The sequence below is a fragment of the Drosophila novamexicana genome, unplaced genomic scaffold (assembly GCF_003285875.2).
Source record: "Drosophila novamexicana strain 15010-1031.04,08,12 unplaced genomic scaffold, DnovRS2.1 tig00001433-arrow-arrow-pilon, whole genome shotgun sequence".
Lineage (NCBI taxonomy): Eukaryota > Metazoa > Arthropoda > Insecta > Diptera > Drosophilidae > Drosophila > Drosophila novamexicana.
In genome coordinates, this window is record NW_020824858.1 from 64,839 (window position 1) to 89,269 (window position 24,431).

General features: G+C 43.6%; 6 protein-coding genes across 7 annotated transcripts; 3 read left to right on the forward strand and 3 right to left on the reverse strand.

Annotated features, from left to right (window-relative positions):
* Positions 1-118: 118 nt before the first annotated feature.
* Positions 119-2,494, reverse strand: LOC115767661 (ras-related protein Rap1). The gene is made up of 2 exons (XM_030711949.1): positions 2,263-2,494; positions 119-1,722 (listed from the first exon to the last, which is right to left on the reverse strand). The coding sequence occupies exon 2, from the start codon at positions 941-943 to the stop codon at positions 389-391; it is 555 nt and encodes a 184-aa protein (XP_030567809.1). The 5' UTR covers positions 944-1,722; positions 2,263-2,494; the 3' UTR covers positions 119-388.
* A 259-nt stretch (positions 2,495-2,753) lies between these two features.
* On the reverse strand, positions 2,754-4,990 carry LOC115767659 (HBS1-like protein). Its single transcript, XM_030711947.1, has one exon. The coding sequence runs from the start codon at positions 4,864-4,866 to the stop codon at positions 2,854-2,856; it is 2,013 nt and encodes a 670-aa protein (XP_030567807.1). The 5' UTR covers positions 4,867-4,990; the 3' UTR covers positions 2,754-2,853.
* A 213-nt stretch (positions 4,991-5,203) lies between these two features.
* On the forward strand, positions 5,204-9,070 carry LOC115767660 (transmembrane protein 134). The gene is made up of 2 exons (XM_030711948.1): positions 5,204-5,709; positions 7,780-9,070. Exons 1-2 carry the CDS (start codon positions 5,531-5,533, stop codon positions 8,129-8,131), a joined length of 531 nt encoding a protein of 176 aa, XP_030567808.1. The 5' UTR covers positions 5,204-5,530; the 3' UTR covers positions 8,132-9,070.
* Positions 9,071-9,801: 731 nt separating this feature from the next.
* LOC115767640 lies at positions 9,802-13,770 on the forward strand. Its single transcript, XM_030711928.1, has 3 exons — positions 9,802-9,924; positions 12,041-12,278; positions 12,347-13,770. Exons 1-3 carry the CDS (start codon positions 9,802-9,804, stop codon positions 13,768-13,770), a joined length of 1,785 nt encoding a protein of 594 aa, XP_030567788.1.
* Positions 13,771-14,123: 353 nt separating this feature from the next.
* Positions 14,124-19,374, reverse strand: LOC115767658 (FACT complex subunit spt16). 2 transcript variants are annotated; one of them, XM_030711945.1, is made up of 9 exons: positions 19,202-19,373; positions 18,683-18,946; positions 18,326-18,625; positions 17,089-18,269; positions 16,160-17,026; positions 15,834-16,102; positions 15,628-15,775; positions 15,382-15,492; positions 14,124-14,612 (listed from the first exon to the last, which is right to left on the reverse strand). In XM_030711945.1, the coding sequence occupies exons 1-9, from the start codon at positions 19,268-19,270 to the stop codon at positions 14,456-14,458; spliced, it is 3,366 nt and encodes a 1,121-aa protein (XP_030567805.1). In that variant the 5' UTR covers positions 19,271-19,373; the 3' UTR covers positions 14,124-14,455. The 2 variants fall into 2 exon arrangements, with proteins under 2 accessions (XP_030567805.1, XP_030567806.1); XM_030711946.1 differs by lacking the exon at positions 15,382-15,492 and having other exon boundaries at positions 19,202-19,374.
* Positions 19,375-19,636: 262 nt separating this feature from the next.
* LOC115767657 (WASH complex subunit homolog 5) lies at positions 19,637-23,956 on the forward strand. The gene is made up of 7 exons (XM_030711944.1): positions 19,637-19,837; positions 19,895-19,997; positions 20,054-20,245; positions 20,414-21,649; positions 21,881-23,265; positions 23,322-23,693; positions 23,759-23,956. The coding sequence occupies exons 1-7, from the start codon at positions 19,716-19,718 to the stop codon at positions 23,910-23,912; spliced, it is 3,564 nt and encodes a 1,187-aa protein (XP_030567804.1). The 5' UTR covers positions 19,637-19,715; the 3' UTR covers positions 23,913-23,956.
* The last annotated feature ends 475 nt before the right edge of the window (positions 23,957-24,431 follow it).

Consider the following 24,431-nt stretch of genomic DNA (forward strand, 5'->3'; position numbering starts at 1 on the left):
TTTGCTTTGAATTTTGGTTGCATAATTTAAAAAAAATAATATTAAAAAAAAACGAACGACAAATATAATTTCTTGTTTATAATAATTAATTGTTAATCAGCAAAAATTGCATAGTAATAATAATAATAGTAGTAGTAGTAATAGTATGTAGTAATAATTACAAAGAACTTTGCACAGTTAAAAACATTGTCAGTTAAATGTGTTTTTATTTTTAAATTTTTTTTTAATTATTATTATTTTTTTTTGTTTAATGTTTTTTGTATATATTGTAGCTTGGTTATTGCAATTTTGACAATCTTAACTTTTCGGGGTTTTGTATGCTTTCCTTCGTTTTTTTTTTTTTGTTTTGTTTTCTTGGTTTTTTTTTTTTTGTATTTTTTTGGAAGTCTTATAGCAGAACACATAGGGACTTTTTCGGTTTCTTTTGTTTCTTTTCGGGTGACTTCTTGTTGATCTGCCGGACCAAATCGTAGAAAATATCATTCACATTCACTTTGGCTTTGGCTGAGGTCTCCATGAACGCGCAATTGAATTGATTGGCCAAACTCTTGCCCAGATCCTTGCCAACGACGCGCTCCTCCTCGAGATCGCATTTATTGCCAACCAGCACCATGGGCACATCGTCCGTATCCTTGACGCGCAATATTTGCTCTCGCAGATCCTGCAGATCATTGAACGTGGATTGCGCCGTTATCGAATAGACAAGCACAAAGCCTTGGCCATTCTTCATATAGAGATCTCGCATGGCTGTAAACTGTTCCGTGCCGGCGGTATCCAATATTTCCAGCATACACTGCTGCCCGTCCACCTCCACCTGTTTGCGATAGCTGTCCTCAATGGTGGGATCATATTTTTCCACAAAAATGCATTGCACAAATTGTACAGTTAGAGCGGATTTGCCGACGCCGCCGCTGCCCAAAACAACAATTTTGTATTCACGCATCTTATATATGTATGTGTATGGTATGTGTGCGTGTGTGTGTGTGTGTGTCGAACTATTTATATATGTGTATGCTGGTGTGCGGGCGTGGAGGGGGGGGCTTATTTAAAACCAGGCGCTGTCAGTTACTGGCGTAGGCGGGGTGACGAGGTGGTTCAGTTGTTGCTGCTGCTGCTCTTGTTATTGTTGTTGTTGTTGTTGTTCTTGTTGCAAATGTTTATTTAAAACGCGAACGCGTTCTCGCTCTCTTGCGCTCTCTTAACAGCAGCAGAAAAAAAAATCACTAGTTTTAGGCGTTGTTCGGCGATTGCTTTTGGGTTGCAGTTGCAGTTCTTGCAGAAAGCTTTTGTTGTTGTTCTTTGTTATTGCTGATAACCTTTGTGCCAACAAACAACTCGTATCTGCGTGTGTGTGTCTGTTTGTGGTCTTTCTCTCTCTCTCTCTCTCTCTCTCTCTCTCTCTCTCTCTCTCTCTCTCTCTCGCTCTCTCCCTGCGTCGGACTCCGCTCAGGTAGCAAAGATGCGAGCGTGCGTTTCGTTTTTTTCGGTTGTCGTCAAATTGTTGCTTTTGAGCGGTGCTGGGGGAGCAGCGACAATATATATATATATATATATATATATATATATATATATACAATTACTGTAGCACTAGCCTCTGCCGCCTCTGCCCGCGACGTTAACTACGACAACAACTTCCGTTTTACAGCACCAATTGCTATCTCTGCGCTTGCCGTTGCCGTTGCTGTTGCTGTGCAACAATGTTTGCTGAGTACTCAGTGTGCACTGTGGAATGTAAGAAAGCAATAGTTTGTATTTTTAAATATAGGTTTCACTGTAAATTCGATTTTGGTTTTGTGGTCTTTTTTTTAAATTTGTATTTTAGTTTTGGTATGCTGGTGCCTGAGCTGGCACTGCTTGTAGGAATTTACTGCACTCTTTATTTCGTTTTTTTTTTTTTTAATTTTATTTTTTTCTTTTTTTTTTTTTGTAATGAACTCAAAATGTTCTCCTCGCTCACTCAGCACAATTGCGCTCTACCCTCAACATTTTTATGATTCATTTTTAGAGTTGTCGAGTAGCGGCGAGATGGCACTGTTGAGCGCCCAACAAACAATGCACACACTTGTAGCATGCAAATCAAAATTGTTCTTTGTTCAATGAAAAACACTTATAATTCCAGCAATGGCTGACAAGTGCGCACAAAATGTGCTGAATATACTTTAGCGTATTTAAACACACAAAAACTTTATTATGGGGTAGGGGGTTGGGGCCAGCAGCAGCACCCGCATGTCACGCACACGGCAACTCTATTCGGAGTTTTACCTTGTTTGCTGCGCACAAAAAACTGTTGTTGCTGTCTGTGCAAATTTCACACACGCTTTGCTATCTAGTGTCCGTCTATGTATATATGCGTGTACAAGATAATGTGACACAACTCGCAAAATGTGCAATTTCTTTTTATTGATAACGAGATATTTAATTCTAAGGCAAACAGATAACTATTTTTCGGCTTAGGCGCTTGTGCTATCTAGCTCGCTCACACGCTGATTCATTTTCAGTGCTGCCACACCTAGCGCTATATCATTCGTGGCGATAGCTCGATAACACCGCAAGTGGCAATATCAATCGATAAATGTTCCCAAGACTGGCAACATTAACGAATTTTAATACCATTTAATGTTTATATGATTTTTAAAAACCTATATCGCACAGTTTACGACGTGGAAAACAATAAATACCTTAGTTTATATTTGATGTAGAAGTACCCAATAGGAAATGCAAGTTTGCGAAATAATAAAGATAATTAGGGCTTATCAGCCAGTGGCGCTTTATCAACCTAGCTTTTATTTACAAAAAACGAAACTAAAAAACTAACTAAAATTTCGTAAAAAATAAAAATATTAGCGCGAACTCTTAGCGAATTTTAGTGACCATGCCGGCGGCAATCGTAACGCCTGCCACACGCAGCATAATACGTCCCAGCTCCTTGAAGTCCGAGTAGCGTTCAATGCAAATCGGACGCGAGGTCTCCACCTCGACCAGGGCGCACGAGTTTTGGCCCAGACAACGCGGCTTCTTCTTGACCACTTCGCCGGTGCTCTTGTGTATGGATGCGGTCAGCTTGCAGACAACGGCCGGCTCAATTAGCGACTGATGATGCAGCAGCACCGGATAGCCCATCGTAATGGGCACCTTCACATTGAAGACGATGATGCGGCACTGGAAGCGTGTCGTCACTGGGATTGGCATTTGTGGATCACATATGATGCAGCCCACCGTTATGTTGTTGACATCGATGCCGGCCAGTGTGACAGAGACCTGGTCGCCGGCAAAGACGCTCGTCTGCGTTAGCTCGTCCATGCTGAGCGATTTGACCTGCGCCTGTTCCCGGCTAGCGCCCACCAGCACCTTGTCGTTGACACAAAGGGCGCCCGTCTCGATGCGACCCGAAATGCAAAAACCGGAGCCGGTGCCCTTGTATATGTCCGAGACGGACATGCGCAGCGGCCGGTCAATGGCACGTTCGGGCACCTTGAAATGTTCAATGACCTCCAGAAGATTTGGTCCCTCATACCAGGCTTTTAGGGCGGGCTCCTGGGCGGCTTTCGTGAGATTCTCGCCCGTTAGGCCCGAGCAGGGCGTGAAACTGACATCAGATTCCTTGAAACCAGCCTGTTTCAGAAACGATTTCAGTTTGTGCACAATCTCCTGGAAACGCTCCTTGGACCAGCCCACCGTGTCCAGCTTGTTGATGACCACGCCCAGCTGATTAACGCCCAGCGAGCGCACGAGTATCGCATGCTCACGTGTCTGTCCGCCCAGCTCAAAGCCGGACTCGAACTCGCCACGCGTCGCATCCACAACAAGCAGCGCCACGTCCGCTTGCGTGGCGCCCGATATCATGTTGGGTATAAAGTCTTTGTGGCCGGGCGCATCCAGCAGCGTGACTATCTTGGTTTTGGTCTCGATGCGCGACTGGCCCACATCCATGGTGATGCCGCGGGCACGCTCCTCACCAGTCTCGTCCAGCACCCAGGCGTACATGAAGCTCTGCTTGCCCAGCTTCTTGGACTCCTGCTCGTGCTTGTGCATCACCCGCTGCGAAACGTTGCCCGTGTCGTAGAGCAGGTGGCCCATTAGTGTGCTCTTGCCGGCATCCACGTGCCCAATGACAATCATGTGTATGTGGCTCTTTTGCGTCGCGCGCTCCTGTTCGTACAGCTGCTGAGCGTTGCGTTGTGCCTGATCCTTGGACACTTTGAAAATGGCTGTAGAGCCGCGTCCCGCCTCGTCGCCGCCTTCGACGGGCGTATTCCGGCCGGAGACATTTGGTGAGGAGGGCGCTTTGGGTGAGGCAATGTCGAAGCCACGTCGTGCATCCTTTACGGCGGATAACGTTATTTTGGTAGGCGTCGGCTTGGGCGTTGTGTTCGACTTTGTCGCTGGCGTTGTTACGTTTAGTTTCAGCTTCTGTGGACGCTTCTCCTTCTCCTTTTTATTCGTCTCCTCGTTGAGTATATCGTCGAGAATCTTTTGTATGTCGTAGTCGAAACGCATGGATGTCTCCACGATGCGGCGCTCGGAGACTGCGTCGCCCACCACGCTGCGCACCTCGTCCACGCAGGAGCTGAGCTTGGCCTGCGCAATATCGTCCAGTTCCGGCATCTGGAAATTCTCCGAATCTCTGCGAGCCTTTTGGTATGCCTCGTCATCATCGTCCTCATCGTCATCCTCCGCCTCCTCCTCGATGTTCTTGTTCTTCTTTATAAACGCCGACATACTCTGTTGACCACGAGCCCGGTCGTATAGCCATTGCTGATCCGTAGGCGAGACGCAATCATCATCAACGGAATGGCCATAAACATCGTCGTAGCCATCGTATTCGTCGTTGTAGTCCATTCCGCGTACTATCCTGTGACGCGACATCTTGGCGTTTATTTAATCTCTTTGTATTTTATCAGTCAATTTTCACAATTATTAAAAATAAGAAAAATATAATTTCATCGAATTGCAGACAACTGAAAGCACTAGAATGTGTAGTTGCCAGATAATTATGGCGGACTATCTGGCAGCACATTTATTGCTGATGTGCGTGACACGCTCAATAGTTGCACAATTAGAGATGAGTAAGGCACTGCTAAAACAACTCAGTGTCCAATGACAAATTTAATATTTACAACTAGTGCTTAGATTATAACTACCAAAAAATTATATGAGAGTGTTGATTATTTACGGTCAGCTTATATATTATACAACATACGATCAATATTGAATTCATCGTGCTCCGTGCTTAAATGCGTGCCTGCGCGATACGATAGTTTCTTTATGTGCGTTTTGCGCATCACTAGACTACCCACTCTTCTCCTCCCTGAACATTATCTTTTGTGTCGCGTAAAATATTAAGAAAAACACTGTGAAAATCGTTACGAAGCAACCAAAAATAAAAACAGCTTAATAACATTCGTTTCAAGGTGGCGCAAAATGCAGGCGACGCAGCACTAAGCGCTCGCTTTTCGAGTCCTCAATTATTGTGAACTAAGCGTATGCAACCTACTTATATTTATTAACAAAAACAACAACAACAAACAGTATGTACAACAACGTTGCACGGGGCTTCTCCATACACGACGCATTCGAGGAGGAGGAAGAGGAGGCGATACGTGTCTATGGCTCCACAGTGATATCGACGCCAATGCGCGGTGGCGTAAGCGGCAGCGCCAAACAAGGTCGCTCCACCGAAGATGTATCCATACGCATACAGGATCCAAAGTAAGTGCCACAAACAAATTAAATAAACGAGTTAACTGCCCGGCCAGTTGCTACTCGTGCTGGTACTGGTACTGGTTCTTGTGTCTGGGTCTGCGCGTGGGCAGCAGCTGTTTGACTGTTGTTGACACCATTTTGGAGCTGTGATTCAGAACAAGGAAGCGGGCGAGGTGCTTCGTTTGCAGCAGCCATAAACAACTGAATATGGCCAGTTATTATCAGTGTTGGCAAGTGTCACATAAAGAAGTAGCTGAATTCAGTGCCAAAAATAGCCATATAAAAGCTGAATTAGCTTGAGACGCCAAAACAAAGCTAAATATGTTTAAATTTCTATCTTATATTATCGGGCGACGTCTGAAAACAGTTGAATCTGGCCGGAAAATAGCTAAAACTGGCAGCACTGTTTATTATTGTTTTATTTTTTATGGTGCCAACCAAAATTTTTGAACCAGTTTTTTTTTGTCTTGAATAGGGCCTACAGCCCGTTTCGGAATACAGTGAAAGCTCCCTGGAACGAACTTGTCGATATATCTTTTATTACAAAGAACATGAACATTCTCTGTTCAAGAATGTCTTCACCCAACTCAATTGTCAACCGGCTTAAACCAGCTGGTTTGGTTAGCTTCCCCGACCAAATTTCATCATAGGCTGACTCAGAATCAGAATGAAAACCTTACTTTAACGAAAACCGGCTTAATATAAACATGCAATCATCATATAACAATTGCAAATGCAATGCGATGCGCCACTTGTGCCCGCTGCGAGGCATTCCAGCTGGTTGGCCAGGTCTATAAAGCTCTACCTTTACCTTTTGTGGATGCCGCGTGTAACTTTCCGCTTCCTTGCCGGAAACGATAGACGCAGATTTCCATAAATTTCATCGTGTGTGTGTGTGTGTGTGTGTGTGTGTGTATGAGTTTATATAGTAGATGCCAAAAGCGCGTGCGTGCTTCATTCATTCATATAATATTTACTATTTGTTGGCGCTCTTCTCTATTTACCATTCCATTGGATGCCATTATGCATGCATGTCTCGCCTCAAGGCACAACGGCAACAACTACGTAATTATGGCGATTTGAGCAGACGTCGTCGTCGTCGCCGTCGGAATCTGTCTGTCCAGCGCCTCGCACATGCATCCAGCCCAATTTGGCATTCAATTGTATAAATCATTGCGCATAAATTTCGTCATTCCTTGAAGAATTTTTTCCATATTTTTCTTTTTTTTTTTCTTTTTGCACGACATCCAACACCGAGTTACACGTTTGGCCTTCGGTTGCGGCCGCAGCGGGCTGCACTTGTGCGGCTTCATTGTAATTGAGTAATAAACACATACAGGCACAGTGAATGCTCCATTGAGCGAACCACCAAGGTTGCCGTTCCTCTTATCCTTAAAAGTTGGTCGACAAAAATAACTAAAATAACACAAGAAAAAAAATGCTTATCAAGTACTTGGTAAAGAAACAACACGCCGAAGATTAAATACCCTTGTCGAAATAAGGCTTAGAAGTGCTTTAATAGACGGCTTTTCTGATAAGAATTTATAGGCATGAGAACTGTAAAGATATATGATATAGTTATCCGATGTTGAAATGATTAATGAGACTCGTAAATCTTATCATAGATCATTCTTAATGGCAAAGAGCGTCCACTTTATAAAGTACATATTGTTAAAAAAAAAAACAAAGAGCGTCCGTTTTATAAAGTACACACTGTTAAAAGAACAGAGAGCGTCCGCTTAACAAAGTTGATACTGTTAAAAAATATATATAAAAAATTATTGGAATATAAGAACTCTGGTGTTCTAAACGAAACATTCGTTATAGGCAGCTTTCACTGTATTCTTAGGTGTAATGTCTTTCAATTGGATAGCAAAGAGCGTCCGTTCAACAAAGTACACACTGTTAAAATAAATATAAAATATGATTGGAATGTAAAAACTCTGGCTTTCTAAACAAGAAATACGTTACAGGCAACATTCACTGTACTCTTAGGTTGCAATGTTCGCCTCACTGATAAGCAAATTGAATTTAATTCAATTCCGACTTATTTATTTTGCTTAATCTATTCAACAGGGGCTACAACAAATACGCCGAAGACACAACGTCGCGGGACAGCGACTCCCTGATACAGGAATATGGCAATCTGCCCACGGAGGAGACGAACACATATTGCTGGCGGCATCCGAAGGTGCGCGAGAATTGGCGCACAGTTTTGGCCGCGTTCACGCTCCTCGTTGTGGGCACCGGGCTATTTGTGATGGGCACCTTTGCCATTGCCGATCCACACAATACATCGCAGGGTGTTGTATTTTTTGTTGCTGGACTCATTTGCTTTATACCGGGCGCCTATCATGTCGTCTATATATGGCTGGCGGCCAAAGGCTATCGAGGGTTTGACTTTTACCACTTACCTTTGTTTACATAAGCACACACACAATATATATATATATTTATATAAATATACATATATATTTTATGTAAATGTATGTCGCATTGGTTGATCCAATTTGTATCAGCAATACGCCCCTGGCCCCCTACCCTCTGTCTATATACATATATTTATATATACAATTATTTTCTATATATGGTAATTAACTCAGAAGTCTTGTGTTTTATGTGTGTCTTGAACGAATTTCAATGGAAAAATGATAAAAAGAAACAAAACCTAGACAAAAACTCCAATTCGAATCCTAGCCTTAATGTATGTATTTTTTCTAAATTAATGTTTTCTTATAATATACTCAAAAACGTTTGGTATACCCTCAAAGGCAGTGTTGCCAATTTAGCTGCTTTCTAGCTGAATTAGCTTATTTTCGTAAGTCATCAGCCCTAAACAGCTGAAGCTTCAAACTGATTTAGCTATTTTTCGGCCACTCAAGGACAAGAGCTAGCCAATATTTACTCGAAAAGCTAATTTAGCTATCTTTGAGCTATTTCAACACTGGTTTCAGCTACTTTATTCAATAAACATTTGGCAACACTGCTCAAACGTGCAAAGGATACGTATGATAACACTCTCACACACACATTCGAACTTTATTTAAAATAACAACAACAACAACAACAAAAACGAAAGACTTTTTATATGATGCTAAATGTTGAGCGCGCGTTAGTGTTAAAAACATAACAAAAAATTTAAACTGTAATTTATTGAAATTTAATTGCACCAAAAAAAAACAAAAATAAAAAGAACATAAAGCGAAATGTTTTACGATTTTCGAACACACGAATCTATATATAAATCAATTGATATGTATATGATTAGTAAGCGTCTGTCCGGGACGCAACTTACCTAGTTTATATATACGTATATATATAGTACAGTAAATATTATTATTTACCAAACTGTCATGAGAAATCTTAAAAAATAAAACCAAAAGAAATCGATTAGTGATATAAGTAAAAAAACAAAAAAAAATGCGCTGATATTGCAATATGTACGTTTTATATAGCTATAAAATTAATGCCCTAATATTTTCTACCCTAACCAATTCTAACCGTCCTCTAATGAAATTATACACACACACACACACACACATCCAACAGACAACTCATCGGACATCTCACATAAATAGCTAAAGAAATTTTTTGAAAATCTTTTTTTAATTCCGCATTTTAGTTTTTAATGCTCTATTTTTTTTTTTAAGAATGCTGAATAAGGTTGTAAAGTTCTTTAAAAAAAAAAAAAACTAAAACTAAATAAACAAATTCGATGTGGTTAAATTCAGTACTTAGGCACACATTTGTAATGCAACAACTTTTGCATTATACTCAAAATTTTGTACACTAAATTTTAAGCGAGCTTTTGCTTTCGACTTTTGTATTTACTTTCATTTATTGTTGGTTTATTTTTTAAATGCAAATTATATCATTTTTTGAGATTTTATCAATTTTGATTTTGTTTTATTTTTGGCTAACAAAGCGATTTATTTCGATTTGATTTGTGCGTAAACGTCAACTGCGAACCGCACAGTTTATTTATTCCTGGAAAACAAAACGAAGAGAAGTAAACCTAATTGGATTACCATACATTGAATATCGCTCATATTTGTATGCCAAAAAACATATAGAAGTAAACTAATTGGATTTAAGATAATGCTCAGCTATGTGCTAAATATGGGTCGGATAAAGAGTTTTCGTGGTGAAGGCATCAACTTAGGCATGGAAGTTGAGAGATTGAATGCCCGAGAAGACAAACTAGAGAGGACACTAACCCAGGTTAAATAAATCATTTCACGATTTTCATTATAATTAACTAGTATTATGGGCTAAGAGTCGTCACTCTAATCACAAAGATCGAACCCCTCAAGGACAAATATAAAAGACCCCAAAATTTCGTTGAATATATCATTTTATGATCTTGATTTTAACTATTTAGTAGGCTAAAAGTCTTCAAACTGAGCATGAAGTTTAAGGATCGAACCTCCGTTTAGAGAAACTCAAGAGGACTCTTACCCGAGTTTAATATATTATTCTATGATTTTCATTATAATTAACTAGCATGGTCGGCAAAGAGTCGTCAAACAGAGTAGGAAGTTTGAGGATCGAACAAAAAATTTAAGAGGACTTTGAACAAGTTTAATATATCATTTTATGATCTTGATTTTAACTATTTAGTAGGCCAAAAGTCTTCAAACTGAGCATGAAGTTTAGGTATTGTACTCCCGCGAAGACAAATTTAAAAATTATATTCAACCAAGTTTTTTATGTTTTTGATATGAATTATTTACCATAGTAGGCTAAAAGTCGTGCCTCTTCGCACGCAGTTTCAGGCTCGAACCTCTTGAAGAGAAACTTAAGAGGTCTCCAAGCCGATTCCGATTATGATCTAGCTACAATTTAATAGCTGCTATATTTTATATAGATACCTTTTGATTTAATTAAACTTTTTAGCTTGCATAATTTTTGCTATCAGTGCCCACAAAATGATTTAAGTACATGTGATAATACGTAAGCTTTTTATGTCCGTAATATTTCGCACACGCCGCAGTTAACTTAACTGAAAAAGAAATATTTTATCTAACTACTCGCTTTTTTATCATTTGCTGTACATATCTGTTCAGTTAATTAAAGAAAGTTGCTACAAACAAGACAAAAACAAAAGATTTCTGAAATTCCCAAAAATGTTTCCCCATTAATCATAGCGCTATCGCATGGATCGTACAACTAGGCACCGTGTTGGTTGGGTTGTTTCTAGATTTAGTTACTTATATTAAATATGATTGGCAAGGATAATGACAAATCAAAGGCATTGACTCGTATGTTGCTCAATACACTGAAAGAATTGATGGAAAGAAAGGCTCTATATATAGATATGTATATGGTACATATATGATGTGTACTTATATTATATTGCTATTGTGTATTTTTGTAGTTTATGTTTTGTATTAAACGTAGCTCGACTTTGACTTTGAATTCGATGAATAACGATTAAGCTTTAAATGTGGTTAGCCAAGTAAGCCAAATGAAATAAAGTGCATAAAACTACCAGAGAAAACCATCTATTATTATAATACCCTGTCATTGAGTGTGGTTAGCAAAGGGGTATATTGTAATGATGGCGATGTATGTAACAGGGAAGAGAAGACAGCGTAAGTATGTGTACTCTTGATCAGAATCGACAGCCGAAAGATCTTCGAATTTCGGTCTCTACAAACGTGCAGATGCCAGGGTATTTGAGAGCTTGATCTACTTTGATATATAAGTTATAATATAATCGATAAATATCAATTGGGAATATACTAGGAGATTAAAGAAGCTACAATCTTATAACTTTGTATGTAAGAGAGAACTAGAAATCGATAAATGTTTATTTTGAAAATATCTCGAAGATTATAAGAGCTACAATCCTTAAATTTCGTATATAAGAACTGCTGGAAACTCGATTTGAGAACGAGAATTCGATAAATATCAATTTGGAAAAAATCTAGAAGGTTAAAAGAGCTGCGATCCGAACAAAGAACTGCTGGAAGGCAGATTCGAGAACTAGAAATCGATAAATATCAAGCGTGAAAATATTTCAAAAATTTTAAGAGCTACAATCCTACAATCCTAAAACTTCTGGAGAGCCGAAAATATCTTCAATATCAGAATCTAAACATAAAAGAGATTTAAAACTGAAGATCGCGTGCCTGAGTTATGTTATCCTTGGTACAGGGTATCTACCAGTCCGACTATAGATCCCTCTTGTTGTTGTCTTGCGGGTAAAACAAATTGTCACCAGGCATCGACCAAACAGCGCCAAGCGCCGGCACACAAAGCTGGCCTGGCCGGGGCCTGGCAACGGCGCCAACGAAACAGAGACAGGATATGCATAAAACCATAACCGCAACAGGAGGTGGCTGGGCATATTCCCAAGTTCATTAGACCCTTCAATGGGCCCCTTGTCACAGTTCTTGCTGCCGTCAATGGGTTCCTGTCTGTTGCTGGCGAGTTCCAAGCGTTCAATGGCACGAAATGGAAAGTTTTGCCGCCTAACGCACATAAATCCAGTCTAAAAATAATCAACGCAAAATACGCAGCAGAGATGTATGAGCCGGAGGCGGAGTCGGACGAGGATTGCGAAGTTTACTGTAAGTAGTTTGCCCGTTGTCGTGTTTAAATGTCATTCACATGCCGCTTTTGCTGGATTACGATGCAGTCCTGAAGCCCGTCAACGAGTACAACATCGTGGACAAGATTAAGGAGGCCAACAAGCAGCTATTTGCGCTCTACGATGAGGAAGAGGCGGGCACGTGCCCAGATAATCCCAATAGCAGCAGCCGCAAGGTCACATTTGCGCTCAATCTGGAGGATTACGAGCCGACGACAGCGCAGCAGCAGCAGCAGGATGAGGTAACCAGTCCGCCATCCGAGCTGCTGCAGCAGTTGGCACAGCTGAAGCTTAGAACCGAGCGTGGCGAGCGCTTTGAGGCCATAGAAGAGGAGGAGCCGTCCCAGGAGCCGACCCAAGAGCTGGCGAGAGCAGCTCAGGCGGAGCCAGAAGTGGAGGAGGATATATGCGAAGAAATCCTGGAGCTCAACGAAATGGAAAACAGCAGCAGCAAGCAGCCAGAAGCGAGCCAAATCCCGGCCAGCATGGACTACGAGGAGGATAACTTTTCGGGAGTGGATGAAGATGATCTTCAGGCTGCCAGCGAAACGCTTACCGCCGACATCCAAAAGCATCGCATAGCTCGCCAGAACACATTCGACTTGAACGCTGAAGAAATGCCAGACTCGGATCAGCGCAGTCTGACCAATCTGCTCACCGAGTCCGACTGCGAGGAGGACGAGCGCGTCGTGAACGAGGCGCGCATCAAATTGCGCCAGGCCTACAAGAGTCTATACAAAACGCTGGATGCCAAGGGACAGGCGCAAATAAATAGATTGACTGGCCAGGACAACGGGGATGTGGAGGAGGATGACTTGTCCATCATTGTGGCCAGCTATATACCGGACGATTTCGAGCTGGACGAGCGCAGCATTTACTACAAAAAGGAAGACGAGGCAGCGCAAACGCACAACAACAACAACAACAAAACGGGCAGGAGCACCAGCACCAAGACCTTCTTCAATGCCCGCCGTTTTAGCTTTAGGCGGCGCGCCAGAGCCACGCCCAGTGCGCCAGTTGCTCCGACGCCGGACATCAAAATGAATTATAAAATCTGCTGCGAGCATCGGCATGCGCTGCAGGAGAAGCTGCCCCGCTACACTGGCTACATGTCCGAGTATGGGCTGAGCGCGAAACAGCTGCAGCAACGGGATCAGCAGCTGCGTCGCAAGCAGCGCTTCGCCATGGAGCAGACGCTGAATCGGAACGAGCACGAGCTGAAGAAGCTGCAGGATAACGAGCGTGCATTTACCACCTGGCTGAAAAACAAGATGCGCTATCCCATCAACAAGACGCGCAACATGTTCGATGCGACGAGAAGGCGTGCCACCGTCGCAGCTGCTGCAAGCAGTCCCAATCCTCACCAGCAACAACGGCGGGAGCAGCAGCACGAGCAGCTGAGGTCGGGTCGTCGGCGTGACAGCAACGAGGTGCACGCCTATCGCTATCTGCTGGGCAGCTGGAGCAAGTAGTCGGAATACATAATAATAAATATACTAAATTTTAAGCTGGCAGGCTTAAGGAGTAGAAAGCAGTACACTTGACTAGCTTTAACTAGTTGAGAATTATAAGTAACGAAAATATAACAGAGCTACCTTTTTTGTGTGTTTAAACAGATATACAAAAAGGAATTATCTGATAATTAATAAAAAGGAGGTCTTAAGATATCTATACAGACAAGCTGTTCACATTTTGAAGCTTATATACCTTTTGGTCCTGATTACTTTAACCAACATTGAACCCTAGACGGCCAGCTTAAAATATAGTTTACATTAAAAAAATGCACTAAAAACAATTTGTCAATAATATATACGTATTTTAAATTATTTAATTTGTAATACAACATTCATAAATGATGTAAAGGGAAAAAAGATTGTAGAGGTTTTGGGTGACATAGGTTCAACAGTGAAATACAATGTGGTTTATATACGGGGACACGGTTTTTATATTGTAATAGTGTGTGTGTTTCTTTGTGTGTATGCGTGTCGAGCAATACAATGCCAAAATGTACAGATGTGTGACAGTAAAATATTAACCTAAGGTTAAGGTATATTTTGCATGTGTGTGTGTGTGTGTGTGTTGTGTTGTGTTGTGTTGTGTAGTGTTTTGTGTTTGTGTTCCTGTGCTATTGTAACTACTGTAAGCTGTGTTTTATCCTTAATGCTTCGACTTCTTCGATTTGTGGCCATTGTCTCGACTGTCTTCTCGTGAGCGCTTGCGATCCTTATCCTTGCTGCTGTTTTTGTGTCCCGACGATGAGGAGGAATGATGCTTATCGCGATTATGATACTTATCCTTAGACGATTTCGTTGGGCTTTAAAAAAGACAAGTTGATAAATCAATTAATTCAAGCATTTCAAAATAAATTGAAGTTTAACAATTAAGGGAAATGTGTGTCAAATTTTGAGCAGAATTTCTCATAATTTATGAAGTATTTTTTTATGGTTTTACTAGATATAGAGAATTAAAATGTTAGCAATCTATTAAAATAGCGTTCAGTCAGTAAAAAGAGAATAACATTTAAAATACAGTCCAGAATTTTTTTTCTATAGGCTTTACTTATTGGAGAATATGGAGATATATTCAGTTAGCAGTATTCCTTTCAATGAAATCTAATTTTTAAATAAGCTTAACAAATGTCTTTTTTTCTTATACATATCTGTTCCATTGCCAAGTCAAAAGATTTAACTGATCTAAGCTTAACTGCTTTTCTATCCCAATCCCAAGCTTCAACAGTCAAGTCGATCTTTCGTTTTCATTACAAATGTATCTCTCAATAGAGAAAGCCTTCAGGCAAATTTATAGATCGTTCTTTCAGTTCATATTCGTTCCCAAAATCAAGTCTTTTGGTACATTGTACAAAAGGAACGTCATTATATGCTGACAAAGTCTCTGTTCTAGTTAATATTAATAATTAATTTGATTACTTCATAAATAAATTCCAAAAATTAAATTTCGAACAAATTTCTGATAGTTTTTTGTTAAATATGAGAGTATTTGTTGTGGATGTGTGTGTGTGTGTGTATGGGTGTGTGTGTGTGTGTGTGTGTGTGTGTGTTTGTGCTGTGATTACGGTAACAAACCTAGATGAGCTGCCATGTTTGGAGCTGGAGGATTTTAAATGTGAAGAAGAGGAGGAATTCGACTTATGCTTTTTACTGTGCGACGATCGCTGCTCCTCACGCTCGCGACGACTGTTTTGTGTGCGTGATGCGGAATAAGTATTAATTAAATAAATAGAGAAGAGAGAGGATACGCTCAGTAGGATTAAGAACTACAAAAAATCGTGATCTATATATTACGGGTGCACTCATCTGCACTCTGCATACCTGTGCTTTGAGCTCTTGCTATGCTTCTTCGACTCGAATTTGCCATTGCGCTTATCATCGGTAGCGTAATCATTGTTGCGATCCTCTTCGGCGGCCTCGCGCTCCAGATCCGACCAGTCCTTGCCAGATTCCTCATCGGAGCCCAACTCTGCAGCGCACAAAAGTTTGGGTAAATGAAATTTTTAAACTATTTTGTGTGGCATTACCATCGCTGTCGTCGCTTTCATCCTCAGAGGCCTCCGAGTACTCGGAATCATCTTCATCGGTTTCATCATCCGACTCGGCATCTGTTGGATTATAGGCCTCATCCTCCTCCGACTCGGCTGATTCGTTTTCATCCTCGCTGCCCGATTCGGGATCCAAGAATGTCCAGCCGCCCTGCTCGAAGAAGCCTTCGGGATCATCGGTAATTGTCTTCATAATCTTCTGCCAGTTGAGCGATTGCACGCCCTCCGAATAGCGTATGTCGCAGGAGCTGCAAAAACGGATTTTGGTTAAGAACATGAAAGCAATCGATAAGAAGGCTACTTACTTTAACCACTCCTTGACGTGATCCAGCATGTTCATGGGTATGGCATTGACCATGGCCACCTTCTTGTTGTACTCCTTAAACACAAAGATCATGTCAAAGTTGCGCAAATGGAACTGCACGCGCTCAAAGTGCACCAACTCCACATCGTCCAGCGTGATGACAAATGGCGGCCACTCGGTTAGATTGACCAGCGAGCCGGATGTCGGCTGCAGTGTAACCGTGCTGCGGAATGGCGCTCCGGGGAAACCAAGCTCACGGAAGGGCGTATCGAACTCGACCTGCGCCTTGGTCATGGCCTCGACCTTCTCGCAGAAGCTCTTAAACGCCGTCTTCAGTTTATGGCGCAGCTCGCGTTCCGCCTGCTCGGCAGCCAAATCGTCGCGATCGTGCATATGCTGATGTTTGCCCAGATCTGTGGTTATTTCGCCCACTTCCGTGTAGAATTGAACATCCACATGCTTCTTTTTGCCAAACATAATCGCGTATTTGAGATGAAAGTGCAGCAGTATAATCATTTCACCATCGCAGGGCTGAAAGAATGCGCTCTTGATGTTGTTGTAGAGAATGTCCACTTTGTCGCCGCGCACAGAGATGTAGCGGAAGCCATTGGTGTGCGCCTCCAGGCTGCCAGTCATGCGCTTCGTCACAATATTGGGTCGAATGTACAGATCCTTCAGCTTGGGATTGCCCTTGTTTTGCGACAATATCAGCGTATCCTGTTTAACCAAATCCTCCTTCTCACGCTCCTCAGCTTCGCGGGTCTTAAAACGTTTTTGCACCTCTTTAATTAGGCGGAACGCATTGTTCAGATTGGCAGATGGCGCCGCCACCTCGCCGTGCTCCTTAACGTTCGAGCTGCGATAGGTACTGCAAATTGCAAATTAAATATTAATAAATGAGGTATATAAATAAGGGAATTGTCTACTTACACCTCCTTGACAAAGGTCGCCTCCGGCTGTGGATAGAGTCCGCCCTCGTTGCGTCCCATGGTGGCGCCCGGATGAAAGAAATTGATACGCAGATACGTGTACTCGCCCTCCACGGACTGAGATATATTCTTGATGGTGGAAATGTGGAAGGGCACCTGTATGCCAAACACTGGCATTATGACCGTCTCATATTTCTTGTCCACATAGAGTTTTAGCTCCTTGACCTCCGGCTCGCGCGGTATTTGGCTCATGGACTTGTAGGAGACGGTGTTCTTGCGCACTTTCTCCACCTCCTTGGAGTTGCCCTGCTTGGCGAGACGTTCGCGTGCCCGTTCGTTTAGCTGCTGCGCGAGTTCACGCTGATGCTCCTTGCGCTTCTCCTCCGTGTTGATCTCATTGCGCAGCTTGGACTCGAGCACAGCGTTGCGTTTGCTGCGACCCAAAATCTCAGTGCTCTGATCGGTTTTGGTGGGCTTCTTGTCGTCCGCATCCTCCTCCTCATCGTCGTCATCTTTAATGAATATGCCGACGTTTTTGATCTTCTTCTTGGATGGCGTCATCACACTGGCCGGACCCTGATCGCCCACCAGCACCGTGTCGCCTATGAATAGGGCGTAGGTTTTGCCCTCTTTGTCGGCGGCATCGGGATTGGTTAAATTCGAGATGCCCACGTGCAGATTGAAGACCATATTCTTCTTGATAAGCGCCTGGCATTTGGGTCCAATGACAATTGAATTCTCTCGGAATTCCAAGCCCATGGCAAAGCCAAAGCTTTTGGTTAGATTCTCGACCATGCTGGGCTTTTCCTTTTTCACATAGGCCAGCGTTTTATCATACACTTCGCAGAGCTTGGCGTTCGGCACCAGCAGCTTGAGTATTTCTTCCTGCACATTTACCAGAAACGTGTAATTCTCCTGCATGGCCTCCGTGGGATTAACCAGAAATGTGCGCGAAATATTGGAGCAGTAGGATTTGTAGCGCGCGCCCAGCGAGCACACAATCACCCCAAAATGCAAATGATTCTTATCAGCAGCTGCCGAGAATTTCAAACTGTATGCGCCGCCGGACTGTATGATAGGCGGATAGGCCATGTCAAGCAATCGTGGATCCAGGCCGCTCGTGTACTTCTTCTCGCCAATAGCTGCCTCGCAGCCGTCCGCGAGCTTCGTGTGCTTCACTTTCTGCAAAAAATAAACAAGTTTAAATGATGTACAACTTTCTATAGCTACGGGCTTACTCTATCCGAGTCGATGATGTCCATGATTTCATCCTTTAGATATTTGTTGAATATGTCCATGGACACCAACGAGGCCTTACGTATATTATTGATCTCCGCCTCATCCTTGGGACACATCAGATACGCAATTATGGTGCTGATATCCACATGCTCAAACTTGGCGGCCGTGAGCATCTTTTTCCAGGCTTCGCTAAACTCGCCCGGGAACGCATCCTTGGTGAAAACGCCCAGGCGTTTGCCCTTCTTTGAGTTCTTTATGGTCGTAATGAGTTTCTCAAAGTTGGCCTGATCCTTATCATTCTGTGGAGAGAGCACGTTTTAAAGAATCCATAAGGGTTTATATATGGCAATACTTACACGATCCCGCACGAGTAGCTTTATTTCTGGTACACCCTCCTCTGTGATGTTCTGCGCCTGCTTGAGGAACTCGATTTTCTTTTTGCTGGTCAGAAAGTAGATGGCATCCGAGGCAAACACGGAGATTGTGTCGGTCAGCTCGTAGCCGAGCAGCCAGAGCTGCAATGCCATGGACTTTGAGTAAATCACATCCTCGTCGACGCCCACCACGCTCATGATGCAGTCCAGATTGCTGAGCGCATCGTCGTGCCCAGTGCTTGGCGCCTGTTGAAAGGAATCACAATAATAAATTATAAAGCCGCAACTCGTGCATTCTAACCTAACTTGCGGCTGGAATTGTTTTTGTTTGTTGCGCTAGATATGACCGGCAATTTCACAATAATTGCAAATTGCAGTTAACACATGACAGATGCTGAGCCCCAAAACAACGTGGAACCGGAAGCCCTAATAAACGCCTTTGAGATTCGTGTGCGCCCGGCAGCCAGAGAAACACAGAGAGAAACCGAGACTCGGACTTACCTTCCATTCTGTATAGAGGCGTTTTATTCGACGCACAAATGATTCTTTATCTAGGACAAAGCTCGACATGATGTCAGCTAAAACTTAATGCTTTGCAGTAATATTGTCCGCCTTACTTAATAATTTAACACATTTATAGCGCAAATTCCGCCAGACGGACGTTTTGCAAAAAAAAATGCGCGGCGGCTGAAGCGTGTACATTCACATGTTAACGCAATATTATCGATAACAATTCGATTGCTATCACCATGAGCAGTGTTGAATAATATCATACAGATTAAAGCAATACTGATTACAAATGTATTTTTAAACATATGCAGGTTAAAATAACGGATTAGCTTATAAATTATTTATTATTAGCCATTCAATTAATTGCTTATCATTATTTATTTTTTATTTGTATTCATTTTTCTTAGGTGCCAACTCCCACTACTTCCAGGCACTAGCTCCTCTCTAGCTTGAGGGCGTAAATATTAAACAGCTGTTGCGATGCGTTTTGGATGTTTTTGCAAAAATGAGTGAATTTCTTTCGGAAAATAATGCGTGCGGCCAAAATTTACTCAATATTGTGTCTGTGGGCAATTCCATAATTGCCGAAATACTGCGTCTAAAGGAATACGTGCCCAGCATTTACCGGTAAAAGCCATTTCAAAATAACAACAATAAATACACATAAACTAACTGTGTTCGCAGATTGGAAACCGCGGCGGACAGGCAAAAATATGGGGAAATTATATTGGACTTTAGCTATTTCAAAGTGGCCGAGGCGCACGAAAAGAAGATTGAGGAGAGCGCAGTGAGTGCAACTGCCTAGGAAACAAAACATTTAAACATATTTATATATTTGAACAGGAACTAAGCGACTTGGACTTGGAAACACGCACAAATCACCTGCAGCTGATCACACGCTTCTACCTGGCCTTCCAGAGCGTCCATCACTATGCCACAGATCTGAAACAGTACATCGAGGAGCTGAACACGGGCTACTACATACAACAGACGCTGGAAACGGTGCTGCAGGATGAGGAGGGCAAGCAGTTGCTGGTAGGTGCTAGGAAAGCTCGCGGGGAGGTAGCCCACAGGTCGCTAGGGTGAAGAGGTTACTGCTGGCCAGGTCAGGAGCCTGCTTCTGCGATCTGCCTAAGCTGATGGGGTTCTCCAAACAAGTCTTCATCGAGAGTTCACTTCATTCAATTCCGTTCTACCTTGCAGTGCGAATCGCTCTATATGTATGGCGTCATTTTGCTGGTCCTGGATTTGCATATACCCGGCGATGTGCGGGAGCGCCTGCTGATTGCCTACTATCGCTACAGTGGGGGCGATGCCACGCCCAGCGGTGATGAGAGCAACATACACGATGTCTGCCTGCTGTTGCGCTCTACGGGCTTTGTGCAGCCGGCGCAGAATCAGGCGCTGCTCGCATCCAACAAACAGCCAGCGCCTGTGCCCAAGTATCCGGAGGCGTATTTTGCGCGCTTTCAGTTCGATGCGAACTTCATAGATTTGGTGTTGGGTCGGCTGCGCTGCGATGACATCTACAACCAGCTGGCCATCTATCCGCATCCGACGCATCGCACCACAGCGCTGTCCACCCAGGCTGTGATGCTCTACGTATGCCTGTACTTCTCGCCTCAAGTGCTGCACACACAGGGCGCCCAAATGCGCGAGATTGTGGACAAGTTCTTCAGCGACAACTGGACGCTGTCCATTTACATGGGCATCACCGTAAACCTAATTGATGCCTGGTCGTGCTTCAAGGCCGCCAGCGCAGCTGTGGCCAATGTGGTCACGCCCGCGGCCCTGAAGACGCTTTGCCAGCAGCAGCGCGATCAGATGCTGAAAACGCTACAGAAAACCCAGGAGATTGTGCGCGAAGGCGTCCTCGACGATGCCTTTGTGCTGGAGCATGCCAATCAGATAATTGTGCTGATGCGACAGGCCAATGTCCTGCTGCGCTGGTATTGCCTGCACACCAGCCCCGCCGTCCTCAATATGTCCGGTCAGGCGGCGTCGGTGGCGCAAGTGCATCAAATGTTGCGCACGGAGCTGAAGTTTGAGCCGGGCATGCTGTACCATCTGCTGCTCAACTGCGGCCAGCTGGAGCTGACCGTCAGAGAGCTGTTGGGCGAGATCCGAAAGGATCGCGAACAACGCTGGACACACAATCGCGACGAGGCAATGCAGTATCTGCGCGAGCTGAGCGAAGCGTTTGCGGGCACACGTCCCCTGACCAAGATCGAAGCGAATCCCCATCTGCAGCAATGGTTTGGTCAGGTCGCGCAACGTTTGCAAAAACTGGAATTGGCTAAGCCGCAAAAGTCGGGGCGACTCATCATACAGGTGATGCAGGCACTGGACGAGGTACAGGAATATCACAATCTTCATGCCAATATGCTGGTCAAACAGCAGCTGCAGGAGACGCGCGATCTGCTGAATCGCATGGCGCAGGTAATGTATAAAATGTATATATAAAAAAAAAGTTATAGGTTCAACTTTTGAAAATCGCATAGAAAGGCGATATTTAAGGGTGAGCCGAAGAGCAAAAGTAAAGCGATAAATAGACATAACGAAAGCGCTCTCTTCATTAAAATCGCCTTTCTACGTGATTCTCATGAATTTTTGCACAATATTTGCCTTATTTTTTACCTATTTAAAACCATTGTATAAATGATTCCCTAGTTGATCAACCTGAAGGAGGACATTGAGATCCACATCCAAATGATCAGCGACTTTAGCTACGCCTGGCAGCTGTTGCAGCGAGATTTCACGCTCATCATGCAGGATCATATCAAGCGCCAGCCACAAGCTGTAATTTGCATACGTGCGGTGTTCCTAAAGCTGGCCAGCACGCTTGAGGTGCCGCTGATGCGTATTAACCAGGCCAAAAGTGAGGATCTGGTGTCTGTGTCCAACTACTACAGCACGGAGCTGGCGAACTTTTTGCGACGCGTGCTGCAAATTGTGCCCGAGACAATGTTCAGCATTCTGGCGAGGATTATACAGCTGCTGACGAATGTCATCAAAGAGTTTCCCACACGTCTCGAAAAGGATAAGCTACGCGAATTTGCGCAGTTCGAGGAGCGCGCCAAGGTGGCCCAGTTGACCAATTCCATTGCGGTATTCACCAAGGGCATACTCATGATGAAGAAGACTCTGGTGGGCGTCATCGAGCTGGATCCCAAACAGCTGCTGGAGGATGGCATACGCAAAGAGCTGGTGAATCACTTGGCCAATGCGTACAATCTGGGCCTAATCTTTACGCCAGAGAAGGGCAAGACGTGCGTGCAGCTGCTGCAAGAGAAACTCCAGGCGCTGGCCAAGACCATCGAGGGCTATCGCCGATCCTTTGAGTATATTGAAGACTATTTGCGCGTACAGGGCCTGCGCATATTGCTGGAGGAATCGCAGCGCATCATCAACTACAACGTGGAGAAGGAATGCAATTGCTTTCTGCGCAACAAGGTGCAGGAGTGGCAATCCCGCTTCCAATCCCAGACCATACCCATACCCAACTTCCAGCCGCTACAGGGTGACAGCAGCAAGTCCAACAATTTCATAGGACGTCTCGCGCGCGAAATCTTGCGCTGCACGGAACCCAAACAGACCATCTATCTGGACCTGAAGTGCAGCTGGTATGACAAACGTGCGCCGCATACGGAGCTGCTCGCCGGCTCCGGCTTCTTCAGCGTGTTGCGCGAGGCCATGGCGCCGGCGGGCATGGTGGGCCTGGAGCGGCTCTATGCGCACATGCTGGCCGATGAACTGAAAAGTAATCTGGACAGGCTGCAAAAGAATCTAAGCTCGGATCGCATGTGGTGCGATGCGTTGAGCAGCCTGACCAAGGAGCTGGAGTCGCGCGATTTTCCCGGCGACCTGGCCAAACAGCCGCTCAAGTATTATCAGAGCTATACGCAGCGCTGGCTGAAGGTGTGGCCCACGCTCCTCGACTGGATACTTGCGCTGGGGCACAAGCAGCTGCTGCGCCAGCAAATAGCCAGCGAGCTGAGCTTCAGCAGCAAATGCGATGCCAAGCTGCTGGAGAATACAACGGATACGCTGAATCGGTAGGTGACATGCCCAAAACTAAGCTTAAAGATTAATCAATTCCTCTAACTTACAGCGCCCTGTTGCTGGAGCTCTCCTGCAATACGAAGCTGTGCGATGAGCAGGGCGTGGGCATGCTAACCGAGCTGCGGGAGATACTCCAGTATACGGGCAACTACGAGCCGCTGGAGCAGATCTTTGTGACCACCAAAAATACGCACAACATGTCCCTGTTCTTGTTCCTATTCAGCATTGCCCATGTCGGTCGTTTACAGCATTCCACAAACACGGACTGTTTGCTGCCCAAGTCCGCCAAAGATGTCATCGATTGTGTGCCCTTAATCACGGGCCTGCTCACCGTGCTGCAACAGTTCCACAAGAACGTCAAGATGCTCTACATCTCCTACATGTGCCAGTATGTTGTGACCGTGGCTGAGGCGCAGCTACTGTGAGTACTCCTAGCTAATTAAAGAGCTGACCTAAAACTAATCAAGCGTTTATATATATCTATAGCGACAAGGAGCTGCTCGGTCCTGATGTGGTCACCATGCTGCACTTTCTGCAGGCATTTGTGCGCATGGCCAACTTGCCGCTTGGCGTCCTGGAGCAGCGCATACCCAATATTATTTTAAGCGAGTTTGACTATTTGGCAACGCCCGTCAAGTGAAAACGCGTGATTTCAAAGTAAAACTTTGTGGGCTGTAAAAATATGTAATAAATCTCTATATATAAAACGTTTTGTCCTAACTGACTGACGGACTGACTGGTTGACTGGCTTATCGACTGACTGATTGGTGATCAACGCTGTCTAAAGTTTGCATATATATGTATGTAATACATACGTCTAATATGTATGCCTGTTTGTACATACATGTATGCATATTATATTTGTATGCATGTTTGTTTATATGCAAAAATACATATATGCACATGTACACACATACATACAAATGTACATACATATATATGTACATACATATGTACATACATACATACATATAAATGTACATAAATGTACATACATATGTATGTACATATACATACATATAAATGTACATACATACATACATATGTATGTACATACATACATATATATGTACATACATACATACATACATATATATATATATATATATACATACATGGATATATATATATATACATACATACATATATATGTACATAC

What these genes read in the sequence shown, in the direction of transcription:
- LOC115767661 (XM_030711949.1), bottom strand. Translation starts at nt 943, where the DNA reads ATGCGTGAATACAAAATTGTTGTTTTGGGCAGCGGCGGCGTCGGCAAA.
- LOC115767659 (XM_030711947.1), bottom strand. Translation starts at nt 4,866, where the DNA reads ATGTCGCGTCACAGGATAGTACGCGGAATGGACTACAACGACGAATAC.
- LOC115767660 (XM_030711948.1), top strand. Translation starts at nt 5,531, where the DNA reads ATGTACAACAACGTTGCACGGGGCTTCTCCATACACGACGCATTCGAG. An exon ending in ATACGCATACAGGATCCAAA is followed by an intron (nt 5,710 to 7,779) that starts GTAAGTGCCACA and finishes TCTATTCAACAG; the next exon opens with GGGCTACAACAAATACGCCG.
- LOC115767640 (XM_030711928.1), top strand. Translation starts at nt 9,802, where the DNA reads ATGCTCAGCTATGTGCTAAATATGGGTCGGATAAAGAGTTTTCGTGGT. An exon ending in TAGAGAGGACACTAACCCAG is followed by an intron (nt 9,925 to 12,040) that starts GTTAAATAAATC and finishes TAACCGCAACAG; the next exon opens with GAGGTGGCTGGGCATATTCC. An exon ending in CGAGGATTGCGAAGTTTACT is followed by an intron (nt 12,279 to 12,346) that starts GTAAGTAGTTTG and finishes ATTACGATGCAG; the next exon opens with TCCTGAAGCCCGTCAACGAG.
- LOC115767658 (XM_030711945.1), bottom strand. Translation starts at nt 19,270, where the DNA reads ATGTCGAGCTTTGTCCTAGATAAAGAATCATTTGTGCGTCGAATAAAA. An exon ending in CACGTCAAGGAGTGGTTAAA is followed by an intron (nt 16,103 to 16,159) that starts GTAAGTAGCCTT and finishes CCGTTTTTGCAG; the next exon opens with CTCCTGCGACATACGCTATT. An exon ending in AAACATGGCAGCTCATCTAG is followed by an intron (nt 14,613 to 15,381) that starts GTTTGTTACCGT and finishes TCTTTTTTAAAG; the next exon opens with CCCAACGAAATCGTCTAAGG.
- LOC115767657 (XM_030711944.1), top strand. Translation starts at nt 19,716, where the DNA reads ATGAGTGAATTTCTTTCGGAAAATAATGCGTGCGGCCAAAATTTACTC. An exon ending in AGGAGGGCAAGCAGTTGCTG is followed by an intron (nt 20,246 to 20,413) that starts GTAGGTGCTAGG and finishes TCTACCTTGCAG; the next exon opens with TGCGAATCGCTCTATATGTA. An exon ending in TGCTGAATCGCATGGCGCAG is followed by an intron (nt 21,650 to 21,880) that starts GTAATGTATAAA and finishes ATGATTCCCTAG; the next exon opens with TTGATCAACCTGAAGGAGGA.